General features: G+C 47.4%; 1 protein-coding gene across 1 annotated transcript; it reads right to left on the minus strand.

Annotated features, from left to right (window-relative positions):
* Positions 1–4,022: 4,022 nt before the first annotated feature.
* Positions 4,023–21,403, minus strand: LOC132390899 (rhotekin-like). The gene is made up of 2 exons (XM_059963436.1): positions 21,027–21,403; positions 4,023–4,558 (listed from the first exon to the last, which is right to left on the minus strand). The coding sequence occupies exons 1-2, from the start codon at positions 21,096–21,098 to the stop codon at positions 4,355–4,357; spliced, it is 276 nt and encodes a 91-aa protein (XP_059819419.1). The 5' UTR covers positions 21,099–21,403; the 3' UTR covers positions 4,023–4,354.
* Positions 21,404–21,674: the final 271 nt, after the last annotated feature.

The following is a 21,674-nucleotide window of genomic DNA, read 5'->3' on the forward strand; positions in this document are numbered from 1 at the left end:
GCCAAAGGTCAAAGTACAAATTGGCACCAACAACATAGGTAAAATAAAAAAAGGGGAAAAAAGTCTTGCAGAGTTAGTATTGAGAGTTAAGGAAGAAGTTGAAGAGCAGGATTTTCAAGATTATTCAGTCAGGAGGAGGAAGGGGAAGAGTCAGTACTAGAGTACCCCTGTGGCTGTACCCCTTGACAAAAAGAACTCCTGTTTGAGTACTGTTGGGGGGGGAAGGCCTTGCTGGAGGAAGCGACAGTAGCCGTGCCTCTTGCACAAAATCTGGCCCTGTGGCTCAGAAGGGTAGCGAAGGGAAGAGGAAGGCAGTAGTGATAGGGAACTCTATAGTTTGGGGGTCAGACAGACGATTCTGTGGACGCAGGAAAGAAACTCAGATGATAGTTTGCCTCCCAGGTGCCAGGGTCCGGGATGTTTCTGATCGCATCCAAGATATCCTGCGGTGAGAGGGAGAACAGCCAGAGGTTATGGTACGTATTGGTACTAATGACATAGTAGGAAAAGGGAAGAGGTCCTGAAAAAAGACTACAGGGAGTTAGGAAGGAAGTTGAGAGGACCGCAAAGGTAGTAATCTCAGGATTACTGCCTGTGCCACACGACAGTGCGAAAAGGAATAGGATGAGGTGGAATGGCTGAAGTATTGGAGCAGGGGCAGGGATTAAGATTTCTGGATCATTGGGCTCCTTATTTTAGAAAGGATATACTAACATTGGAGTTTCACGAAGAATGATTCCAGGAATGAGAGGGTTACTGTATGAGGAACATCTGGCAGCTCTTGGGCTGTATTCCCTGGAGTTCAGGAGAATGAGGGGGGATCTCAATAAAGCATTTCAAAAGTTAAAAGTCCAGAACAGATTAGATATGGCAAAGTTATTTCCCATGGTAAGGGATTCTAGAACAAGAGAGCAAGACTTCAGGATTGAAGGACATCCTTTTAGAACTGAGATGTGGAGAAATTACTTTAGCCAGAGGGTGGTAAATCTGTGGAATTTGTTGCGACGAGCAACTGTGGAGGCCAAGTCTTTGGGTATATATAAAGCATATGTTCTTGATTAGCCAGGGCATCAAAGAGTATGTGGAGAATGCAGAGGAGTGGGGATGACTGGAGGAATTGGATCAGCTCATGATTGAATGACAGAAGCAGACTCAATGGGCCAAATGGCCTACTTCTGCTCCTATTTCTTCTGGTCTTATGGTCTCTGGTCTTATGCTGCCCAGATTAGAGAACATGTCTCATGAAGAAAGTCTGAAGGACCCAAGGCCTTCTCTTTGGTGCAACAGAGAATGAGGAAAATTGAAATGTGTCTAAGGTTATGAGAGTTATAGATAGAGTGGTTCCAAGGTTGTCAAGCCAAGGAGTGGTAGTGGAAACAAGCTCCCACTACCTAAAAATGCTCCTCACGCATGCGCCTCAAATAGCCTCTGACGACCAAGTCCATCTCCTGGCCTTCTCCTGTGGCTTAGCCTCTAAGCCCGGCGGAACTGTTTCTACTGACAGGAGAAGGGCAAAGGTGGGTCCTGGCGCCTTAAAACCAGTGCTTCTGGTAGATATAGCTCGCCAGCCTGGGAAAGCAGTCCATCTGAGAGAGGGAAAACTATGATTTCAAACCTCTGCTGCCTTGCGGCCATACCCACTCACGGGAAAGACTTTGGGAGTAAACAGCACAAATCCGGAGCTGAAGTCCCTGAGGCAGTCTGACGTTGCCTTCAACCTCGTTCTGGCAACTCCTGTGACAACACTGGTGCCAAGCTGTATCGGTCCTTGCCCTTCCCTTGGACAACATCGGTGGAGTGGAGAGGGGAGACTTGCTGCTTGGCCAACTGCTGGTCTTCCATACAACCTTGCCCAGGCCTGCACCCTGGAAACCATTCCAGGTGCAGATCCATGGTCTCACGAGACTAACAGATGCCACCACAGATGGAGTGGACAGTCATCAACTTTTTCCCCCAATACCAGAGGATATTGGGTACTTAGACAAATTGGAAGAATGGCAAAAAAGTGGCAGATGGAACACAGTGTTGGGAAATGTATAATAATGCATTTTGATAAAAGGAATATAAATGCAGACTATTATCTAAATGGGGAGAAAATTCAAACATCAGAGATACAGAGGGGTTTATGAGTCCTTGTGCAAGACTCTCAAAAAGTTAATTTACTGGTTGAGTCGGTGATAAAGAAGGCAAATGCAATGTTGGCATTTATTTCAAGGGGAATAAAATATAAAAGCAAGGAGACAATGCTTAGCTTTTATAAGACACCAGTCAGGGTGCACTTGAAGTACTGTCAACAGTTTTGGGCCTCATAGCTCAGAAAGAATAGAAACATAGAAAACCTACAGCACAATACAGGCTCTTCGACCCACAATGGTGTGCCGAACACATACTTATTTTAGAAATCACCTAGGATTACATATAGCCCTCTATTTTTCTAAGCTCCATGTACCTATCCAAGTGCCTCTTAAAAGACCCTATCATACCACCACTGCCAGCAGTCCATTCCACGCACTCGGCATAAAAAAACTTACCCCTGACATCTGCTCTGTACCTACTTCAAAGCACCTTAAAACTGTGCCATCTTGTGTTAGCCATTTCAGCCCTGGAAAAAAGTCTCTGTCTATCCACACGATCAATGCCCAGCATCATCTTATACACCTCTATTAGGTCACCTCTCATCCTCCGTTGTTCCAAGGAGAAAAGGCCGAGTTCACTCAACCAATTCTCGTTAGGCATGGTCCCCGATCCAAGCAACATCCTTGTAAATCTCCTCTGCATCCCTTCTATAGTTTCCATATCCTTCCTGTAGTGAGGTGACCAGAATTGAGCACAGTACTCCAAGTGGGGTGTTGTCATTGGATAGAGTCCTGAGGAGGTTCATAAGGATGATTCTGGGAATAAACAGGTTAACATATGAGGAGCATTTGTCAGCTTTGGGCCTGTACTCACTGGAATTTAGAGGAACGTGGAGGGATATCATTGAAGCCTATCAAATGTTGAAAGGACAAGATAAGGTGGTTGTGGAGAGGAAACAAAGTATACTGCAGATGTTGTGGTCAAATCAACACGTACAAACAAGCTGGATTAACCCAGCAGGTCGGGCAGCATCCGTTGAAATGAGCAGTCAACATTTCCGGCCGAGAACCTTTGTCAGGACTGAAGAAGGAGGGGGCAGGGGCCATATAAAGAAGGTGGGGGGGGGGGGGGGGAAGGTGCCTGGTGAAAAACCAATCACAGGAAAGATCAAGGGGTGGGGGAGGGGAAGCAGGGAGGGGATAGGCAGGAGAGGTCAAGAAGGAATGCAAGGGAAAAGCACTATGGATAGTAGAAGGCAGAATCATGAAAGAGGCGATAGGCAGCTGGAAGAGGAGGCAGAGTGAAAGTGGGATGGGAGAAGGGAGAGGGAGGGAATTACCAGAAGTTGGAGAATTCAATGTTCATACCAAGGGGCTGGAGACTACCCAGACGGTATATGAGTTGTTGCTCCTCCATCCTGAGTTTGGCCTCATCATGGCAGTAGAGGAGGCCATGTATGGACATATTCGAATGGGAATGTGAAGCAGAGTTAAAGTGGGTGGCAACTGGGAGATCCTGTCTGTTGTGGCGGACAGAGCGGAGGTGCTCGACGAAGTGGTCCCCCAATCTGTGTCGGGGCTCACCGATGTAGAGCAGGCCGCACCAGGAGCACCGGATGCAATAGATGACCCTAACAGACTCACAAGTGAAGTGGTGCCTCACTTGGAAGGACTGTTTGGGGCCCTGAATGTGGAGAGGATATTTCCTGTTGTGGGGGTATCTAGCACTGGAGGGTATAGCCTAAAAATTGAGAGGTGACCCTTTTGAACAGAGGCAAGAAGAAATTTTTTAGCCAGAGAGTGGAATGTTCTGCCACAGACTGCAAAGTCCTTGGGTCCTGATCAGTCATGGTATCGAAGGATATGGCGAAAGGCAGTAATATGGGGTTGAGTGGGATCCGGGATTAGCCATGATGTAATGGTGCAGCAGACACGATGGGCTAATTCTGCTCCTATGTCTTATGGTCCAATGACATCAGTTTAAGGTGAGTGGGGGAAGTTTAGGGGAGATGTCACTGGTAGGTGAAGTGGATGCCTGGAACTCACTGGCAGGAATGGTGGCAGAGGCTGATACCACAGGGACATTTAAGAAACTCTTAGACGGGCATACAAAGGTAGGAAAATGAAGGATTATGAGCTGCGTAAAATTAATGGTGTAGGTTCATATTGGTCAGTAACAGCACCATGTTCTCCCATCATGCATAATCGTTTCCATCATCCTCAAGTGCACCTCACCTTTGCCCATCTCCCCCTCACTGTAAAACCTCTGGTATTGCTGCTTACCGCCTTACGCGCCGCTGCATCACCTCAGCTTCCTTCATCCTCTGCACCTGGGACATGTAGGATGTGATGCGTGCGTTGCAGACCATCAGGCTCTTGGCTGCTTCCAGTGTTTGGTCCTTCTGCGTACATGCTGCAAGAAGCTTGCAGGCCCCATCCCGCATTCGGATTTCATAGTCAATCTTCTTCTGGAAATCAGAGTCCTAGAAAGCACGAAGCAATGATCAGCTTACCCACTTCCTCCCTTTCTCTCCTTTTGCCCTGCAATGATCAGGCTTTTCTCCAGCCACCTACTTACATTGCCACTTTCAATCAACCCCCGGATCCCTCAATACTCCAGTCCTGCCAGTTACTGTGTACTTTCCCCTAAAACTGTGCCTCCCAAAGTGTAACACCTCACATTTGTCCAGATTAACTTCAAGTTTATTGTCATTTCAACTCAATACACATTTACCACCAAGCGAAACAACGTTCCTCCTTGTATGTAACAGCACATATTGTACAACTCACGCTCAACACAAAGTAATATTACTACAAATAGTAAGGTGCATTTAATCACAAGTTAAAAAGGAAACAGTATACTGTCATACACAGCATATAAGAAAGCAAACATACAAAGTTCGAAGTAAAATTTATTATCAGAGTATATACATGTCACCACATACAACCCCAAGATTCTTTTTACTGTGGACAGACTTATCAAATTTATAGAACAGTAACAGTAAACAGGATCAATTAACAACAAACTGTAAAAATGCAAATATAAATAAATAGCAATAAAAATGGACTAAGAAATAACATGAAATGAAAGAGCAATAAATAACAAGATAAAGAGAAAAGTGAGACTATCCACTATGGAAACACCAGAAATCGATTGAGTGTATTCATCCCTTGTTAGACAATAGGTGCAGAAGTAGACCATTCAGCCCTTCGAGCCTGCACCGCCATTCTGAGATCATGGCTGATCATCTACTATCAATACCCAGTTCCTGCCTTGTCCCCATATCCCTTGATTCCCCTATCCATAAGATACCTATCTAGCTTCTTCTTGAAAGCATCCAGAGAATTGGCCTCCACTGCCTTACAAGGCAGTGCATTCCACACCCCCACAACTCTCTGGGAGAAGAAGTTTTTCCTTAACTCTGTCCAAAATTACCTACCCCTTATTCTCAAACCATGCCCTCTGGTACTGGACTCTCCCAGCATCTGGAACATATTTCCTGCCTCTATCTTGTCCAATCCCTTAATAATCTTGTATGTTCCAATCAGATCCCCTCTCAATCTCCTTAATTCCAGCGTGTACAAGCCCAGTCTCTCTAACCTCTCTGCGTAAGTCAGTCCGGACATCCCAGGAATTAACCTCGTGAATCTACGCTGCACTTCCTCTACAGCCAGGATGTCCTTCCTTAACCCTGGAGACCAAAACTGTACACAATACTCCAGGTGTGGTCTCACCAGGGCCCTGTACAAATGCAAAAGGATTTCCTTGCTCTTGTACTCAATTCCCTTCATAATAAAGGCCAACATTCCATTAGTCTTCTTCACTGCCTGCTGCACTTGCTCATTCACTTTCAGTGACTGATGAACAAGGACTCCTAGATCTCTTTGTATTTCTCACTTACCTAACTCGACACCGTTCAGATAATAATCTGCCTTCCTGTTCTTACTCCCAAAGTGGATAACCTCACACTTATTCACATTAAACGTCATCTGCCAAGTATCTGCCCACTCACTCAGCCTATCCAAGTCACCCTGAATTCTCCGAACATCCTCATCACATGTCACACTGCCACCCAGCTTAGGTATCATCAGCAAACTTGCTGATGTTATTCTCAATGCCTTAATCTAAATCATTGACGTAAATCGAAAACAGCTGTGGTCCCAATATCAAACCCTGTGGCACCCCACTAATCACCACCTGCCATTCCGAGAAACACCCATTCACCGTTACCCTTTGCTTTGTATCTGCCAACCAGTTTTCTATCCATGTCAATATCTTCCCCCCAATGCCATGACCTCTGATTTTACCCACCAATCTCCTATGTGGGACCTTATCAAATGCCTTCTGAAAAATCGAGGTACACTACATCCACTGGATCTCCCTTGTCTAACTTCCTGGTTACATCCTCGAAAAACTCCAATAGATTAGTCAAGCATGATTTGCCCTTGGTAATTCCGTGCTGGCTCGGCTCAATCCTATCACTGCTATCTAGTTATGCCACTATTTCATCTTTAATAATGGACTCTAACATCTTCCCCACTACTTGTTGTTAAAGAGCCTGAAGGCTGAGGGGTAGTAACTGTTCTTGAACCTGGTGGTGTGAGCCTGAGGCACCTGTACCTTCTACCTGATATCAGCTGCCAGAAAAGACCATGGCCTGGGTGGTGAGGATCTTTAACGATGAAGGCTGCTTTTCTACAGCAATGTTTCATGTAGATATGCTCAATGGCTGGGGGAGTTTTTACACATGATGTTCTGGGCCAAATCTACTTTTTTTTTAGGATTTTCCACTCAAAAGCTCTAGTGTTCCCATACCAGGCCATGATGCAGCCAATCAGCACACTTTCCACCGCACAACTATAGATCTCTAAGGTGTTTGATGATGATGTGCTAAATCTCTGCAGACTCCTAAGACTCCTGTCGTGCTTTCTCTGCAATTAAATTTATATGACTGGGCCCAGACAAATCTTCTGAGATAATAACACCCATGAATTTAAAGTTACTGACCCTCTCCAATACCGATCCTCCGATGAATACAGTCAGTAAGACAGTATAACGTTCCATATGCAGTGGGACCTGGATGATGGCAGGGAGTTCAGTCATCTTACAGCCTGAAGTAACAACCTGCTTCCTATCCAAACAGTCCTTGTCCTAATGCTGCAATACCTCCTGCCTGATGGTACAAGGTCAAAGAAATTGATGGACAGATGGAAGGGATCATTGACAATGTTAAGGGCCCTGCATATGCAATGCTCCTGCTAATATCTCTGATGGGTGGAAGAGAGATCCTGATAATCCTTTCAAGAGATTTACAAGGATTTTGCCTGGATTCAGGAGCATGCCTTATGTGAATAGGTTGAGTGAGCTTGACCTTTTCTCCTTGGAACAACAGAGGATGAGAGGTGACCTGATAGAGGTGTATAAGATGATGAGAGGCACTGATCGTGTGGATAGTCAGAGGCTTTTTCACCAGGGCTGAAATGGTTGCCCCAAGAGGACACAGGTTTAAGGTGCTGGGGAGTAGGTACAGAGGAGATGTCAGGGGTAAGTTTTTTTTTACTCAGAGTGGTAAGTGCGTAGAATGGGGGGCCGGCAACGGTGGTGGAGGCTGATACGAGAGGGTCTTTTAAAAGAGACTTTTGGTTAGGTACATGGAGCTTAGAAAAATAAAGGGCTATGGGTAAGCCTAGTAATTTCTGAGGTAGGGACATGTTCGGCACAACTTTGTGGGCCAAAGGGCCTGTATTGTGCTGTAGGTTTTCTATGTTTTCTATGAGTTCTCACAATCCTTTGTAGGGTCTTGCAGATCTTGTATCAGATGGTGATGCAGCTGGTCACGAAATTTTCAATGATGCTCCTCCGAGTATTGATTGGAATGGAGGTTGGGAGCTTCATTCACTTCAGTCTCTTCAGAAAGTGAAGATGCTATGCTTTCTCAACTAAAGAGATCAAGTTCAAGTTTATTTATCATTCAACCATGAATAAACCCAAAGGATTCCTCCAGGACCAAGCTGCAAAATGCAGTACAATAGTCAAACATAACACAAATAAACATAGTAAGTCATAGAAAAACACAACTCAGAAACACGCCCTTCAGCCCATCTAGTCTGTGCCAAATCATTTAAGCTGTCTACTCCCTGCAACCTGCACTGGGAACATAACCTTCCATATCCCTAACATCCATGTACCTATCCAAACTTCTCTTAAACAATAAAATCGAGCTTGAACTTGTTCTGGCAGCTTGTCCACACCCTCACCAGCTTCTCACTGAAGAAGTTTCCCCTCAGACATTTCACTTTTCACCCTTATCCCATGATCTCTGGTTGTAGTCCCACCCAACATCAGTGGAAAAAGCCTGCATTTATCCTATCTACACCCCTCAGAATTTTGTATACCTCTATCAAATCTCTTCTCAATCTTCTATGTTCTAGGGAATGCAGTCAAAACCTATTCAATCTCTCCTTACAACTCAAGTCCTCCAGACTCGACAATATCCTTATATATTTTCTCTGTACTTTTTCAACCTTGTTTACATCTTTCCCGTAGGTAGGTGACCAAAACTTCACACAATACTCCAAATTAGGCCTCACTAACATCTTATACAACTTCAACATAACATCCCATCTCCTGTACTCAATACGCTGATTTATGAAAGCCGAAATACCAAGAGCTTTCTTTATGAACCCATCTACCTGTGATGCCACTTTCAATGAATTAGGGACCTGTATTCCCAGTTCCCTTTGTTCTACCACACTCTTCAGTGCCCTACCATTCACTGTGTGAGACCTACCTACCCTGGTTGGTCCCACCAACGTTCAAAACCTTGCAACTGTCTGTGTTAAATTGCATCTTCTATTTTTCCAGCTGATCCAGATCCCTCTGCCAGCCATGATAGCCTTCCTCACTGCCCACTGCACCCCCAATCTTGGTGTCATCTGCAAATTTGCTGATCCTGTTAACCACATTACCATCCACATCGTTACTATAGATGACAAACAATAATGGACCCAGCACCAATCCCTGCAGCACAGCACTAGTCACAGACCTCCAGTCAGAGAGGCAAACATCTTTTACCACTCTCTGGCTTCTCCCACAAAACCAATGTCCAATCCAATTTACTACCTCATCTTGAATACTAAGTGAAGGAACCTTCTTGACCAACCTCCCATGTCAAATGTCTTGCTAAAGTTCATGGAGATAACATCCACTGCTTTGTCTTCATCCATGTTCCTGGTAACTTCCTCGAAAAACTCCAAGATTGGTTAGACATGACTTACCATGCATAAAGCCATGCTGACTATCCTTAATCAACCCATGTCTATCCAAATACTTGTATATCCAGTTCCTTAGAATACCTTCCAATAACTTTCCCACAACTGATATCAAATTGATTTAAGTTTAGAGCCTTTCTTAAATAACAGAACATTGGCTATTCTCCAATCCTCGGGTACCTCTCCTGTATCTAAGGATGATTTATATATCCTGGCTAGAGCCCCAGCAATTCTTACACTTACCCTTCGTAGGGTCTAAGGGAACAGCTTGTCAGGCCCTGGGGATTTATCCACCCCGAATTGCCACAGGGTAGCACACATATCCTCCTCTGTAATCTAGAAGAATCTATGGGTTCTTTACAAAAGTCTGAGGGACAATGGGCTGTTTCAGGAGAGATGTTACAGATGTTCATTGTGATCTCTGTTAACTAGGCTGCATAGTCCCTCAGCACACAACCAGGCTTGTTATCAAACCCTGCAGTTTTACACTGGCTAGGGTCTTCCTCACATCAGATGCAGCCAGACATTGTCTGCCCATATTTCATTCTGATCCAGAACCTGTTGAATTATTTAACAACTTTCCTCACAATCCACCACATCAGCTTTTTCGTCAAACATTCAGCCAGTCTGCATTTTCCTCCAAGTTTATCATTAAAAATCATTTAAATATCTTTAAAACATTATATTTTAACCAAATTGCAGTCACGGAATCTACAATGATGTGCATACTTCCAGCCCAACTTGCTCTCCACCACCACCTCCCTGAGCAGTGCCACTGTTCCAACGTGCTTCAAGACTGCCACCATAGTCCCTGTGCTGAAGAAGTCTTCAGTGTCCTGCCTAAATGACTACCATCCCATTGCAATCACATCCATCATCAAGTGTTTCGAGAGGCTCGTCATGAGGCAAATCAAGACCCTGCCGCCCCCCTCACTGGACCCCCTGCAGTTTGCGTACCATCCCAACCGCTCAACAGACAACACCATTGCCATCACCCTCCAACTGGCCCTAGCCCACCTGGACAAAAAGGACACACACGTTTGAATGCTGTTCATAGACTTCAGTTCAACAATCAACACAATCATCCCTCAGAAACTGATTGGGAAGCTGAGCCTACTGGGCCTGAACACCTCCCTCTGCAACTGGATCCTAGACTTCCTGACTGGGAGACCTCAGTCAGTCCGGATCGGGAGCAGCATCTCCAACACCATCACACTGAGCACGGAGGCCCCCCAGGGCTGTGTGTTCAGTCCACCACTGTTCACTCTGCTGACCCACGACTGTGCTGCAACACACAGCTCAAACCACATCATCAAGTTCGCCAATGACATGACCGTGGTGGGTCTCATCAGCAAGAGCGACAAGTCAGCTTACAGAGAGGAGGTGCAGCAGCTAACAGACTGGTACAGAGCCAACATCCTGTCTCTGAATGTGAACAAAAGAAAAAAGATGGTTGTTGACTTCAGGAGGGCACGGAGCGGCCACTCCCCGCTGAACATCAATGGCTCCTTGGTAGAGATTGTTAAGAGCACCAGATTTCTTGGTGTCCACCTGGCAGAGAATCTCACCTGGTCCCTCAACACCAGCTCCATAGCAAAGAAAGCCCAGCAGCATCTCCACTTTCTGCAAAGTCTGAGGAAAGTCCATCTCCCACCCCCCATCCTCATCAACTTCTACAGGGGTTGCATTGAGATCATCCTGAGCAGCTGCATCAGTGCCTGGTTCAGAAATTGCACCATCTCGGATCACAAGACCCTGCAGCGGATAGTGAGGTCAGCTGAGAAGGTCATCAGGGTCTCTCTTCCTGCCATTACGGACATTTACACTACACGCTGCATCCGCAAAGCAAACAGCATTATGAAGGACCCCATGCACCTGTCATACAAACTCTTCTCCCTCCTGCCATCTGGGAAAAGGCACCGAAACAAACGGGCTCTCACGATCACACTATTTAACAGTTTCTTCCCCCAAGCTATCAGACTCCTCAATACCCAGAGCCTGGACTGACACCTTACTGCCCTATTGTCTTGTTTATTATTTATTGTAACGCCTGCACTGTTTTGTGCACTTCATGCAGTCCTGGGTAGGTCTGTAGTCTAGTGTAGATTTTTTATGTAGTGCAGTTTAGTTTTTGTACTGTGTCATTTAACACCATGGTCCTGAAAGAACATTATCTCATTTTTACTATGTACTGTACCAGGAGTTATGGCTGAAATGACAATAAAATTTGAAGAAGGAAGTCGGAGAATCAGAACAGGAGTGCGGCAGAAGCCATTTTGATTTTCTCTTATTCTCATCGGAGTTAAGAGAAGAGGGACTGCGCGGGCATGTGACGTCGGGCAGTGAAGCAAGGAAGATTTAAAAAGGACACATCCTTATACAGCGGGCAGCGTCGTTTGCGAGCAGCAGAATGAGCCGGGAACAGAGTGCAGGCTTAAGGGATTTGGCTCAATGGGCTTAGCTGGAAACAGGCGAGGCAAGGTAGATTTAGATTTCAGTTTTCCCTGTTATTTGAAGAAAGGGGGAAGTATGTGTAAGGGCAGCTTGCTGTTCTCGGTGTCGGATGTGGGAGGTCCTGAAGTCTCCTAGCCTCCCGGATGTCCACATCTGTGCCAGGTGCACCGAGCTGTAGCTCCTAAGGGACCGTGTTAGGGAACTGGAGCTGCAGCTCAACTCAAGTCAGGTCAAGTCAAGTCAACCTTTATTGTCATTTCAACCATAACTGCTGGTACAGTGCATAGTAAAAATGAGACAACGTTTTTCAGGACCATGGTTTACATGACACAGTACAAAAAACTAGACTGAACTACGTAATAAAAAAAACAGAGAAAGTTATACTAGACTACAGACCTACAATGGACTACATAAAGTGCACAAAAATAGTACCGGCATTACAATAAATAATAAACAGGACAGTAGGGCAAGGTGTCAGTCCAGGCTTCGGGTATTGAGGAGTCTGATAGCTTGGGGGAAGAAACTGTTACATAGTCTGGTCATAAGAGCCCAAATGCTTCGGAGCCTTTTCCCAGACGGCAGGAGGGAGAAGAGATTGTATGAGGGATGCATGGGGTCCTTCATATTGCTGTTTCCTTTGTGGATGCAGCATGTAGTGTAAATGTCCGTGGTGGTGGGAAGAGAGACCCCGTTGATCTTCTCAGCTGACCTCACTATCCGCTGCAGGGTCTTGTGATCCGAGATGGTGCAATTTCCAAACCAGGCAGTGATGCAGTTGCTCAGGATGCTCTCAATGCAACCCCTGTAGAATGTGATGAGGATAGGGGGTGGAAGGTGGACTTTCCTCAGCCTTTGCAAAAAGTAGAGACGCTGCTGGGCTTTCCTTGCTATGGAGCTGATGTTGAGGGACCAGGTGAGATTCTCCGTCAAGTGAATATTAAGAAATTTGGTGCTCTTTACGATCCCTACCGAGGAGCTGTCGATGTTCAGCGTGGAGTGGGCGCTCCATGCCCTCCTGAAGTCAACAACCATCTCTTTTGCTTTGTTCACATTAAGAGACAGGTTGTTGGCTCTGCACCAGTCCGTTAGCCACTGCACCTCCTCTCTGTAAGCTGACTTGTCATTCTTGCTGATGAAACCCACCACGGTGGTGTCATTGGCGAACTTGATGATATGGTTCGAGCTGTGTGTTGCAGCACAGTCGTGGGTCAGCAGAGTGAACAGCAGTGAACTGAGCACACAGCCCTGGGGGGCCCCTGTGCTCAGTGTGATGGTGTTTGAGATGCTGCCTCCAATCCGGACTGACTGAGGTCTCCCAGTTAGGAATTCTAGTATCGAGTTGCAGAGGGAGGTGTTCAGGCCCAGTAGGCTCAGCTTTCCAATCAGTTTCTGAGGGATGATTCTGTTGAATGCTGAACTAAAGTCTATGAACAGCATCCAAACGTATGTGTCTTTTTTGTCAAGGTGGGTTAGGGCCAGGTGGAGGGTGGTGGCAATTGCGTCAGCTGTTGAGCGGTTGGGACAGTACGCAAACTGCAGGGGGTCCATTGAGGGTGGCAGCAGGGTCTTGATATGCCTCATGATGAGCCTCTCGAAACACTTCATGATGCTGGATGTAAGTGCAACGGGACGGTAGTCATTTAGACAGGACACTGAAGACTTCTTCGGCACGGGGACGATGGTGGCGGCCTTGAAGCACGTTGGAATGGTGGTGCTGCTCAGGGAGATGTTGAAGATGTCAGTGAGAACATCTGCCAGCTGGCCTGCACATCCTCTGGTCACTCTACCAGTGATGTTGTCTGGTCCAGCAGCCTTCCGTGGGTTGACCCTGCACACGGTTCTTCTCACTTCGGCAATGGAGAGACACAGCACCTGGTCATTCGCAGGAGGGGTGGACCTCCTCGCCATCACGTCATTTTCCGCCTCAAACTGGGCGTAGAAGTTATTCAGTGCATTTGGGAGGGAGTCATCCCCTGCACAGTCAGGTGATATTGTCTTGTAATGGGTGATGTCTTGGATGCCCTTCCACATGCGTCGCTGTCCTGGAAGTGGCTGTGGATTAGCTGGGCATGTGCACGCTTTGCCCCTCTGATGGCTCGGGACAGTTTGGCCCTTGCTGTTGTTAAAGCTGCCTTGTCATCTGCTCTGAAGGCGGAGACGCGGGACCTCAGCAGCGCACGCACCTCTGCGGTCATCCATGGCTTCTGGTTGGCACGTATAGTGATGGTCTTGGACAGAGGAACATCATCAATGCCCTTGCTGATGTAGCTGATCACTGATGCTGTGTACTCCTCTAAGTTGGTAGAGTCACCATCGGTTGCAGCCTCCCTGAACGTGTGCCAGTCAGTGTTCTCAAAGCAGTCTTGAAGAGCAGAGATGGCTCCTGCTGGCCAGGTTTTCACCTGCTTCTGAACTGGTCTGGAGCGCCTGACGAGCAGTCTGTATGCTGGGATTAGCATAACAGAAATGTGGTTTGAGTATCCGAAGTGGGGGTGGGGCTCTGCCCGGTATGCGTCGGGGATGTTTGTATAAACTGGGTCCAATGCGTTCTCCCCCCTCGTTGCAAAGTCCACATACTGATGGAATTTGGGGAGCACTGACTTAAGGTTCGCGTGGTTAAAATCACCGGCGACAATAAACAGACCATCACAATGTGCATTCTCGATGAACTTCGTCTGGTCAGGGAGAGTGAGGAGTTGATAGAGAGGAGTTACAGGCAGGTGGTCACTCCGGGGCCACGGGAGGCAGACAGATGGGTCACGGTTAGGAGGGGGAAGGGGAAGAGTCAGGTACTAGAGAATACCCCAGTGGCTGTACCCCTTGACAATAAATACTCCTGTTTGAGTACTGTTGGGGGGGGACAGCCGACCTGGGGGAACCAACAGTGGCCGTGCCTCCGGCACAGAGTCTGGCCCTGTGGCTCAGAAGCATAGGGAAAGGAAGAGGAAGGCAGTAGTAATAGGGGACTCGATAGTTAAGGGGTCAGATAGGTGATTCTGTGGATGCAATCAGGAGACCCGGATGGTAGCTTGCCTCCCTGGTGCCAGGGTCCGAGATGTTCTGATCGCGTCTAAGATATCCTGAAGTGGGAGGGTGAGTAGCCAGAGGTCGTGGTACATACAGGTATCAATGACATAGGCAGGAAAGGGGAAGAGGTCCTGAAAGGAGAATATAGGGAGTTACGAAGGCAGTTAAGAAGAAGGACCGCAAAGATAGTAATCTCGGGATTACTACCTTTGCCACGTGACACTGAGAGTAAGAATGGAATGAGGTGGAGGATAAATGTGTGGCTGAGGGATTGGAGCAGGGGGCAGGGATTCAAGTTTGTGGATCATTGGGACCTCTTTTGGGGCTGGTGTGACCTCTACAAAAAGGACAGATTACACTTGAATGCTAGGGGGACCAATATCCTGGCGAGCAGATTTGCTAAGGCTTCTGGGAAGACTTTAAACTAAAATGGTTGGGGGGTGGGAATCAAATTGAAGAGACTCGGGGAGAGGAGGTTAGTTTACAAATAGAGAAAGCTAGCAGACAGTCTGTGAGGGAGGATAAGCAGGTGATAGAGGGGGGAGTGCTCAGACCAAAGATGTAGGGGAGAAGGAAGAAAAAGGTAATAAAGTTGTTTGCACTGTTAGGGATAAACAGAGGAACAGGTGGAGAGTTTCTTAAATGCATCTATTTTAATGCTAGGAGCATTGTAAGAAAGGTGGATGAGCTTAGAGCATGCATTGATACCTGGAAATATGATGTTGTAGCTATTAGTGGAACATGGTTGCAGGAGGGGTGTGATTGGCAACTAAATATTCCTGGATTTCGTTGCTTCAGGTGTGATAGAATCAGATGGACAAGAGGGGGAGATGCTGCATTGCTTGTCCGAGAAAATATTACAGCGGTGCTTTGGCAGGATAGATCAGAGGGCTCATCTAGGGAAACTATTTGGGTGGAATTGAGGAATAGGAAAACTGTAGTAACCCTTATAGGGGAGTATTATAGACCACCTAATGGGGAGCAAGAATTGCAGGAGCAAATTTGTAAGGAGACAGCAGATATTTGCAGTAAGCACAAGGTTGTGATTGTGGGAGATTTTAATTTTCCACACATAGACTGGGAAGCCCATTCTAAAAGGGCTGGATAGTTTGGAGTTTGTAAAATGTGTGCAGGGTAGTTTTTAGCAGCAACACATAAAGGTACCAACTAAAGAAGGGGCAGTGTTAGGATCTCCTGTTAGGGAATGAGATAGGTCAGGTGACGGAGGTATGTGTTGGGGAGCACTTTGGGTCCAGTGATCACAATACCATTAGTTTCAATATAATTATGGAGAAGGATAGGACTGGACCCAAGGTTGAGATTTTTGATTGGAGAAAGGCTAACTTTGAGGAGGCGCAAAAGGATTTAGGGGGAGTGGATTGGGAGAATTTGTTTTATGGGAAGGATGTCATAGAGAAATGGAGGTCATTTAAAGGTAAAATTTTGAGAGTACAGAATCTTTATGTTCCTGTTAGGTTGAAAGGAAAGGTTAAAAGTTTGAGAGAGCCATGATTTTCAAGGGATATTGGAAACTTGGTTTGGAAAAAGAGAGAGATCTACAATAAATATAGGCAGCATGGAGTAAATGAGGTGCTCAAAGAGTATAAAGAATGTAATAAGAATCTCAAGAAAGAAATTAGAAAAGCTAAAAGCTATGAGGTTGCTTTGGCAAGTAAGGTGAAAATAAATCCAAAGGGTTATATTAATAGCAAGAGAATAGTGAGGGATAAAATTGGTCCCCTAGAGAATCAGAGTGGACAGCTATGTGTGGAGCCAAAAGAGATGGAGGAGATTTTGAACAATTTCTTTTCTTCGGTATTCACTGAGGAGAAGGATATTGAATTATGTAAGGTAAGGGAAACAAGAAGGGTAGATATGGAAACTATGATGATTAAAGAAGAGGAAGTACTAGAGCTTTTAAAGAATATAAAAGTGGATAAGTCTCCAGGTCCAGACAGGATATTCCCTAGGACCTTGAGGGAAGTTAGTGTAGAAATAGCAGGGGCTCTGACAGAAATATTTCAAATGTCATTAGAAACGGGGATGGTACCGGAGGATTAGTGTATTGTTCATGTGGTTCCCTTGTTTATAAAGGGTTCTGAGAGTAAACCTAGCAATTATAGGCCTGTAAGTTTGATGTCAGTGGTGGGTAAATTAATGGAAAGTATTCTTAGAAATGGTCTATATAATTATCTGGATAGACAGGGTCTGATTAGGAGCAGTCAACATGGATTTGTGCGTGGAAGGTCATGTCTGACAAATCTTATTGAATTTTTTGAAGAGGTTACTAGGAATGTTGATGAGGGTAAAGCAGTGGATGTTGTCTATATGGACTTCAGTAAGGCCTTTGACAAGGTTCCACACAGATGGTTAGTTAGGAAGGTTCAATCGTTAGGTATTAATATTGAAGTAGTAAAATGGATTCAACTGTGGCTGGATGGGAGATGCCAGAGAGTAGTGGTGGATAACTGTTTGTCAGGTTGGAGGCCGGTGACTAGTGGTTGCCTCAGGGATCTTTACTGGGTCCAATGTTGTTAGTCATATACATTAATGATCTGGATGATGGGGTGGTAAATTGGATTAGTAAGTATGCAGAAGATACTAAATTGGTGTTGTGGATAATGAAGTAGATTTTCAAAGCTTGCAGAGAGATTTAGGCCAGTTAGCAGAGTTGGCTGAAAGATGGCAGATGGAATTTAATGCTGATAAGTGTGAGGTGCTACATTTTGGTAGGACTAATCCAAATAGGACATACAGGACAACAGGACATACTAATCCAAATAGGACAATAGGATGCAGAAGTGGGCTGAGAAGTGGCAGATGGAGTTCAACCCGGAGAAGTGTGAGGTGGTACACTTTGGAAGGACAAACTCCAAGGCAGAGTACAAAGTAAATGGCAGGATACTTGGTAGCGTGGAGGAGCAGAGGGATCTGGGGGTACATGTCCACAGATCCCTGAAAGTTGCCTCACAGGTAGATAGGGTAGTTAAGAAAGCTTATGGAGTGTTAACTTTCATAAGTTGAGGGATAGAGTTTAAGAGACACGATGTAATGATGCAGCTCTATAAAACTCTAGTTAGGCCACACTTTGAGTACTGTGTCCAGTTCTGGTCGCCTCACTATAGGAAGGATGTGGAAGCATTGGAAGGGGTACAGAGGAGATTTACCAGGATGCTGCCTGGTTTAGAGTATTGATTATGATCAGAGATTAAGGGAGCTAGGGCTTTACTCTTTAGAGAGAAGGAGGATGAGAGGAGACATGATAGAGGTGTACAAGATATTAAGAGGAATAGACAGAGTGGACAGCCAGCGCCTCTTCCCCAGGGCACCACAGCTCAGTACAAGAGGACACGGCTTTAAGGTAAGGGGAGGGAAGTTCAAGGGGGATATTAGAGGAAGGTTTTTCACTCAGAGAGTGGTTGGTGCGTGGAATGCACTGCCCGAGTCAGTGGTGGAAGCAGATACACTAGTGAAGTTTAAGAAATTACTAGACGGGTATATGGAGGAATTTAAGATGTGGGGGTTATATGGGAGACAGGGTTTGAGGGTCGGCACAACATTGTGGGTGTAATATGCTGTACTATTCTATGTTCTATATACATGGTAAATGGTAGGGCATTGAGAAATGCAGTAGAACAGAGTGATCTAGGAATAATGGTGCATAGTTCCCTGAAGGTGGAATCTCATGTGGATGGGGTGGTGAAGAAAGCTTTTGGTATGCTGGCCTTTATAAATCAGAGCATTGAGTATAGGAGTTGGGATGTAATGTTAAAATTGTACAAGTCATTGGTGAGGCCAAGTTTGGAGTATTGTGTACAGTTCTAGTCACCGAATTATAGGAAAGATGTCAACAAATTAGAGAGAGTACAGAGGAGATTTACGAGAATGTTACCTGGGTTTCAGCACCTATGTTACAGAGAAAGGTTGAATAAGTTAGGTCTTTATCCTTTGGAGTGTAGAAGGTTGAGGGGGGACTTGATAGAGATATTTAAAATTATGAGGAGGACAGATAGAGTTGACGTGGATAGGCTTTTTCCATTGAGAGTAGGGGAGATTTAAACAAGAGGACATAAGTTGAGAGTTAAGGGGCGAAAGTTTTGGGGTAACATGAGGGGGAACTTCTTTACTCAGAGAGTGGTAGCTGTGTGGAACGAGCTTCCAGTAGAAGTGATAGAAGCAGGTTCAATTTTGTCATTTAAAAAAAATTGGATAGGTATATGGACAGGAAAGGAATGGAGAGTTATGGGCGGAGTGCAGGTAGGTGGGACTAGGTGAGAGTAATCGTTCGGCGCAGACTAGAAGGGCCGAGATGGCCTGTTTCCATGCTGCAATTGTTATATGGTTATATGGTTAAAAGTGACTTGACTGCACTATTCACTCAAAACAAAATGTGACACGTTGAGTTCCTCAAAAAGATTGTCTGCTACTCCAGGTCCCTGTATCTGCATGCTCATGTGTCTACACTATACAACTATATAACAATCACAGCACGGAAACAGGCCATCTCAGCCCTTCTAGACCGTGCCGAACGCTTAATCTCACCTAGTCCCACTGGCCCGCACTCAGCCCATAACCCGCTATTCTTTTCCTGTCCATATACCTATCCAATTTTACTTTAAACGTCAATACCAAACCTGCCTCTACCACTTCTACTGGAAGCTCATTCCACACAGCTACCAACCTCTGAGTAAAGAAATTCCCCCACATGCTACCCTTAAACTTTTGCCCCCTCTCAACTCATGTCCCCTTGTTTGAATCTCCCCTACTCTCAATGGAAAAAGCATATCCACGTCAACTCTATCTATCCCCCTAATTTTAAACACCTCTATCAAGTTCCCCCTCAACCTTCTACACTCCAAAGAATAAAGACCTAACTTGTTCAACCTTTCTCTGTAACTTAGGTGCTGAAACCCAAGTAACGTTCTAGTAAATCTAAATCTAATCTACACTAGACCCTTTTTGCCTACATTAGGCCCGTGATGTGGATTACCTAATTCAATCCATTCCATCTGCACACCTTCGCCCATTTAGTTTGTCCACGTCCCCTGAAGCTCTTCAGATTCTCAGGAACACCAAGTTTTGCATCAGTTGTAATTGTAATATAGTGCAAACGGAGAGACTTAAGTCAAGAAGGACGCTGCCTCGGCGCTGCTCCCCGCCCCCCGACTCTTTTGGCGCTGCTCCCCGCCCCCGACGCTCCCTCGGCGCTGCTCCCCGCCCCCCGACGCCCCATCGGCGCTGCTCCCTGCCCCGACGCTCCCTCTGCGCTGCTCCCCGCCCCCGACTCTTCTGGCGCTGCTCCCTGCCCCCGACGCCCCCTCGGCGCTGCTCCCCGCCCCCCCGACGCTCCCTCGGCGCTGCTCCCCGCCCCCGACGCTCCCTCGGCGCTGCTCCCCGCCCCCGACTCTTTTGGCGCTGCTCCCTGCCCCGACGCTCCCTCGGCGCTGCTCCCCGCCCCCCGACGCTGCTCCCTGCCCCCGACGCTCCCTCTGCGCTGCTCCCTGCCCCGACGCTCCCTCGGCGCTGCTCCCCGCCCCCGACGCTCCCTCGGCGCTGCTCCCCGCCCCCCGACTCTTTTGGCGCTGCTCCCCGCCCCCCGACTCTTTTGGCGCTGCTCCCTGTCCCCGACGCTCCCTCGACGCTGCTCCCCGCCCCCGACGCTCCCTCGGCGCTGCTCCCCGCCCCGACGCTCCCTCGGCGCTGCTCCCCGCCCCCGACGCTCCCTCGGCGCTGCTCCCCGCCCCCGACTCTTTTGGCGCTGCTCCCTGCCCCGACGCTCCCTCGGCGCTGCTCCCCGCCCCCCGACGCTGCTCCCCGCCCCCCGACTCTTTTGGCGCTGCTCCCTGCCCCGACGCTCCCTCGGCGCTGCTCCCCGCCCCCGACGCTCCCTCGGCGCTGCTCCCTGCCCCGACGCTCCCTCGGCGCTGCTCCCCGCCCCCCGACTCTTTTGGCGCTGCTCCCCGCCCCCCGACTCTTTTGGCGCTGCTCCCTGCCCCCGACGCTCCCTCTGCGCTGCTCCCTGCCCCCGACGCTCCCTCGGCGCTGCTCCCCGCCTCCCCCTCTGCGCTCCCTCGGCGACGCCCCTGAACATGTGGCTAGAGCGTGAGTTCAGATTTCTGTGGAGTTGGGTTGAGACTGTGATGAGCGTTTCCCATACGCCCAAACTCGACGCCCCACTTTGCTCTGCCGCCCCGTTACCTGCAGACTCTCGGCCATCTGGCGGATGTAGAGCAGGTTGAGGTCCTCCATGATCCGGATGGTTTCGTCCATTCCTGCCGCTTACTCCTCGCCCCAGACTGTGCGAGACATGGCCACGGCCTTTCCCGTCTCCGGACACGGCCCCGAGAGACACCGAGTGGGTCCGAATCTCGGTCCAGCTGCGGTGTCAGCACCGCCTGGCCCCGCACAGCCCCAACCCCAGCCTGCGCCTCCCACAAGCATTCATTCGCTACCAGCTGCGCATTCTTCGCCCACAGGAAGCGGCTGTGTGAATGCAGCCTCTCACACTGCAGACACACTAGCGCCATTCACTGCGGCAAGAACAGCAGTCAGTATCAGCTGTGAAACAGCCCCAGCATCCTACACAACTCAGGCACCAACGTTATTGCAACTAATCAACAGTTCTGCTGAAAGATCGTCCTCGGGGTCTGTTAACCCTATCTCCAGAGATGCAGAGCAACTCTACACAAAACCGGACCCCTCGGCCCTACTCGTCATGCTAACCATTTGCTTGCGTTTTGCCTTTCATCGTCAGCTGACCGAATGCCTTTAAAAAAAGCTGTTACTGTACCTGACTTGACCCGGAAAACTTGCCGCCTAGTTTTTCCCTCTACAACCTACACTCAG

This window comes from Hypanus sabinus, chromosome 3 (genome assembly GCF_030144855.1).
Source record: "Hypanus sabinus isolate sHypSab1 chromosome 3, sHypSab1.hap1, whole genome shotgun sequence".
In the NCBI taxonomy this organism is placed as follows: domain Eukaryota; kingdom Metazoa; phylum Chordata; class Chondrichthyes; order Myliobatiformes; family Dasyatidae; genus Hypanus; species Hypanus sabinus.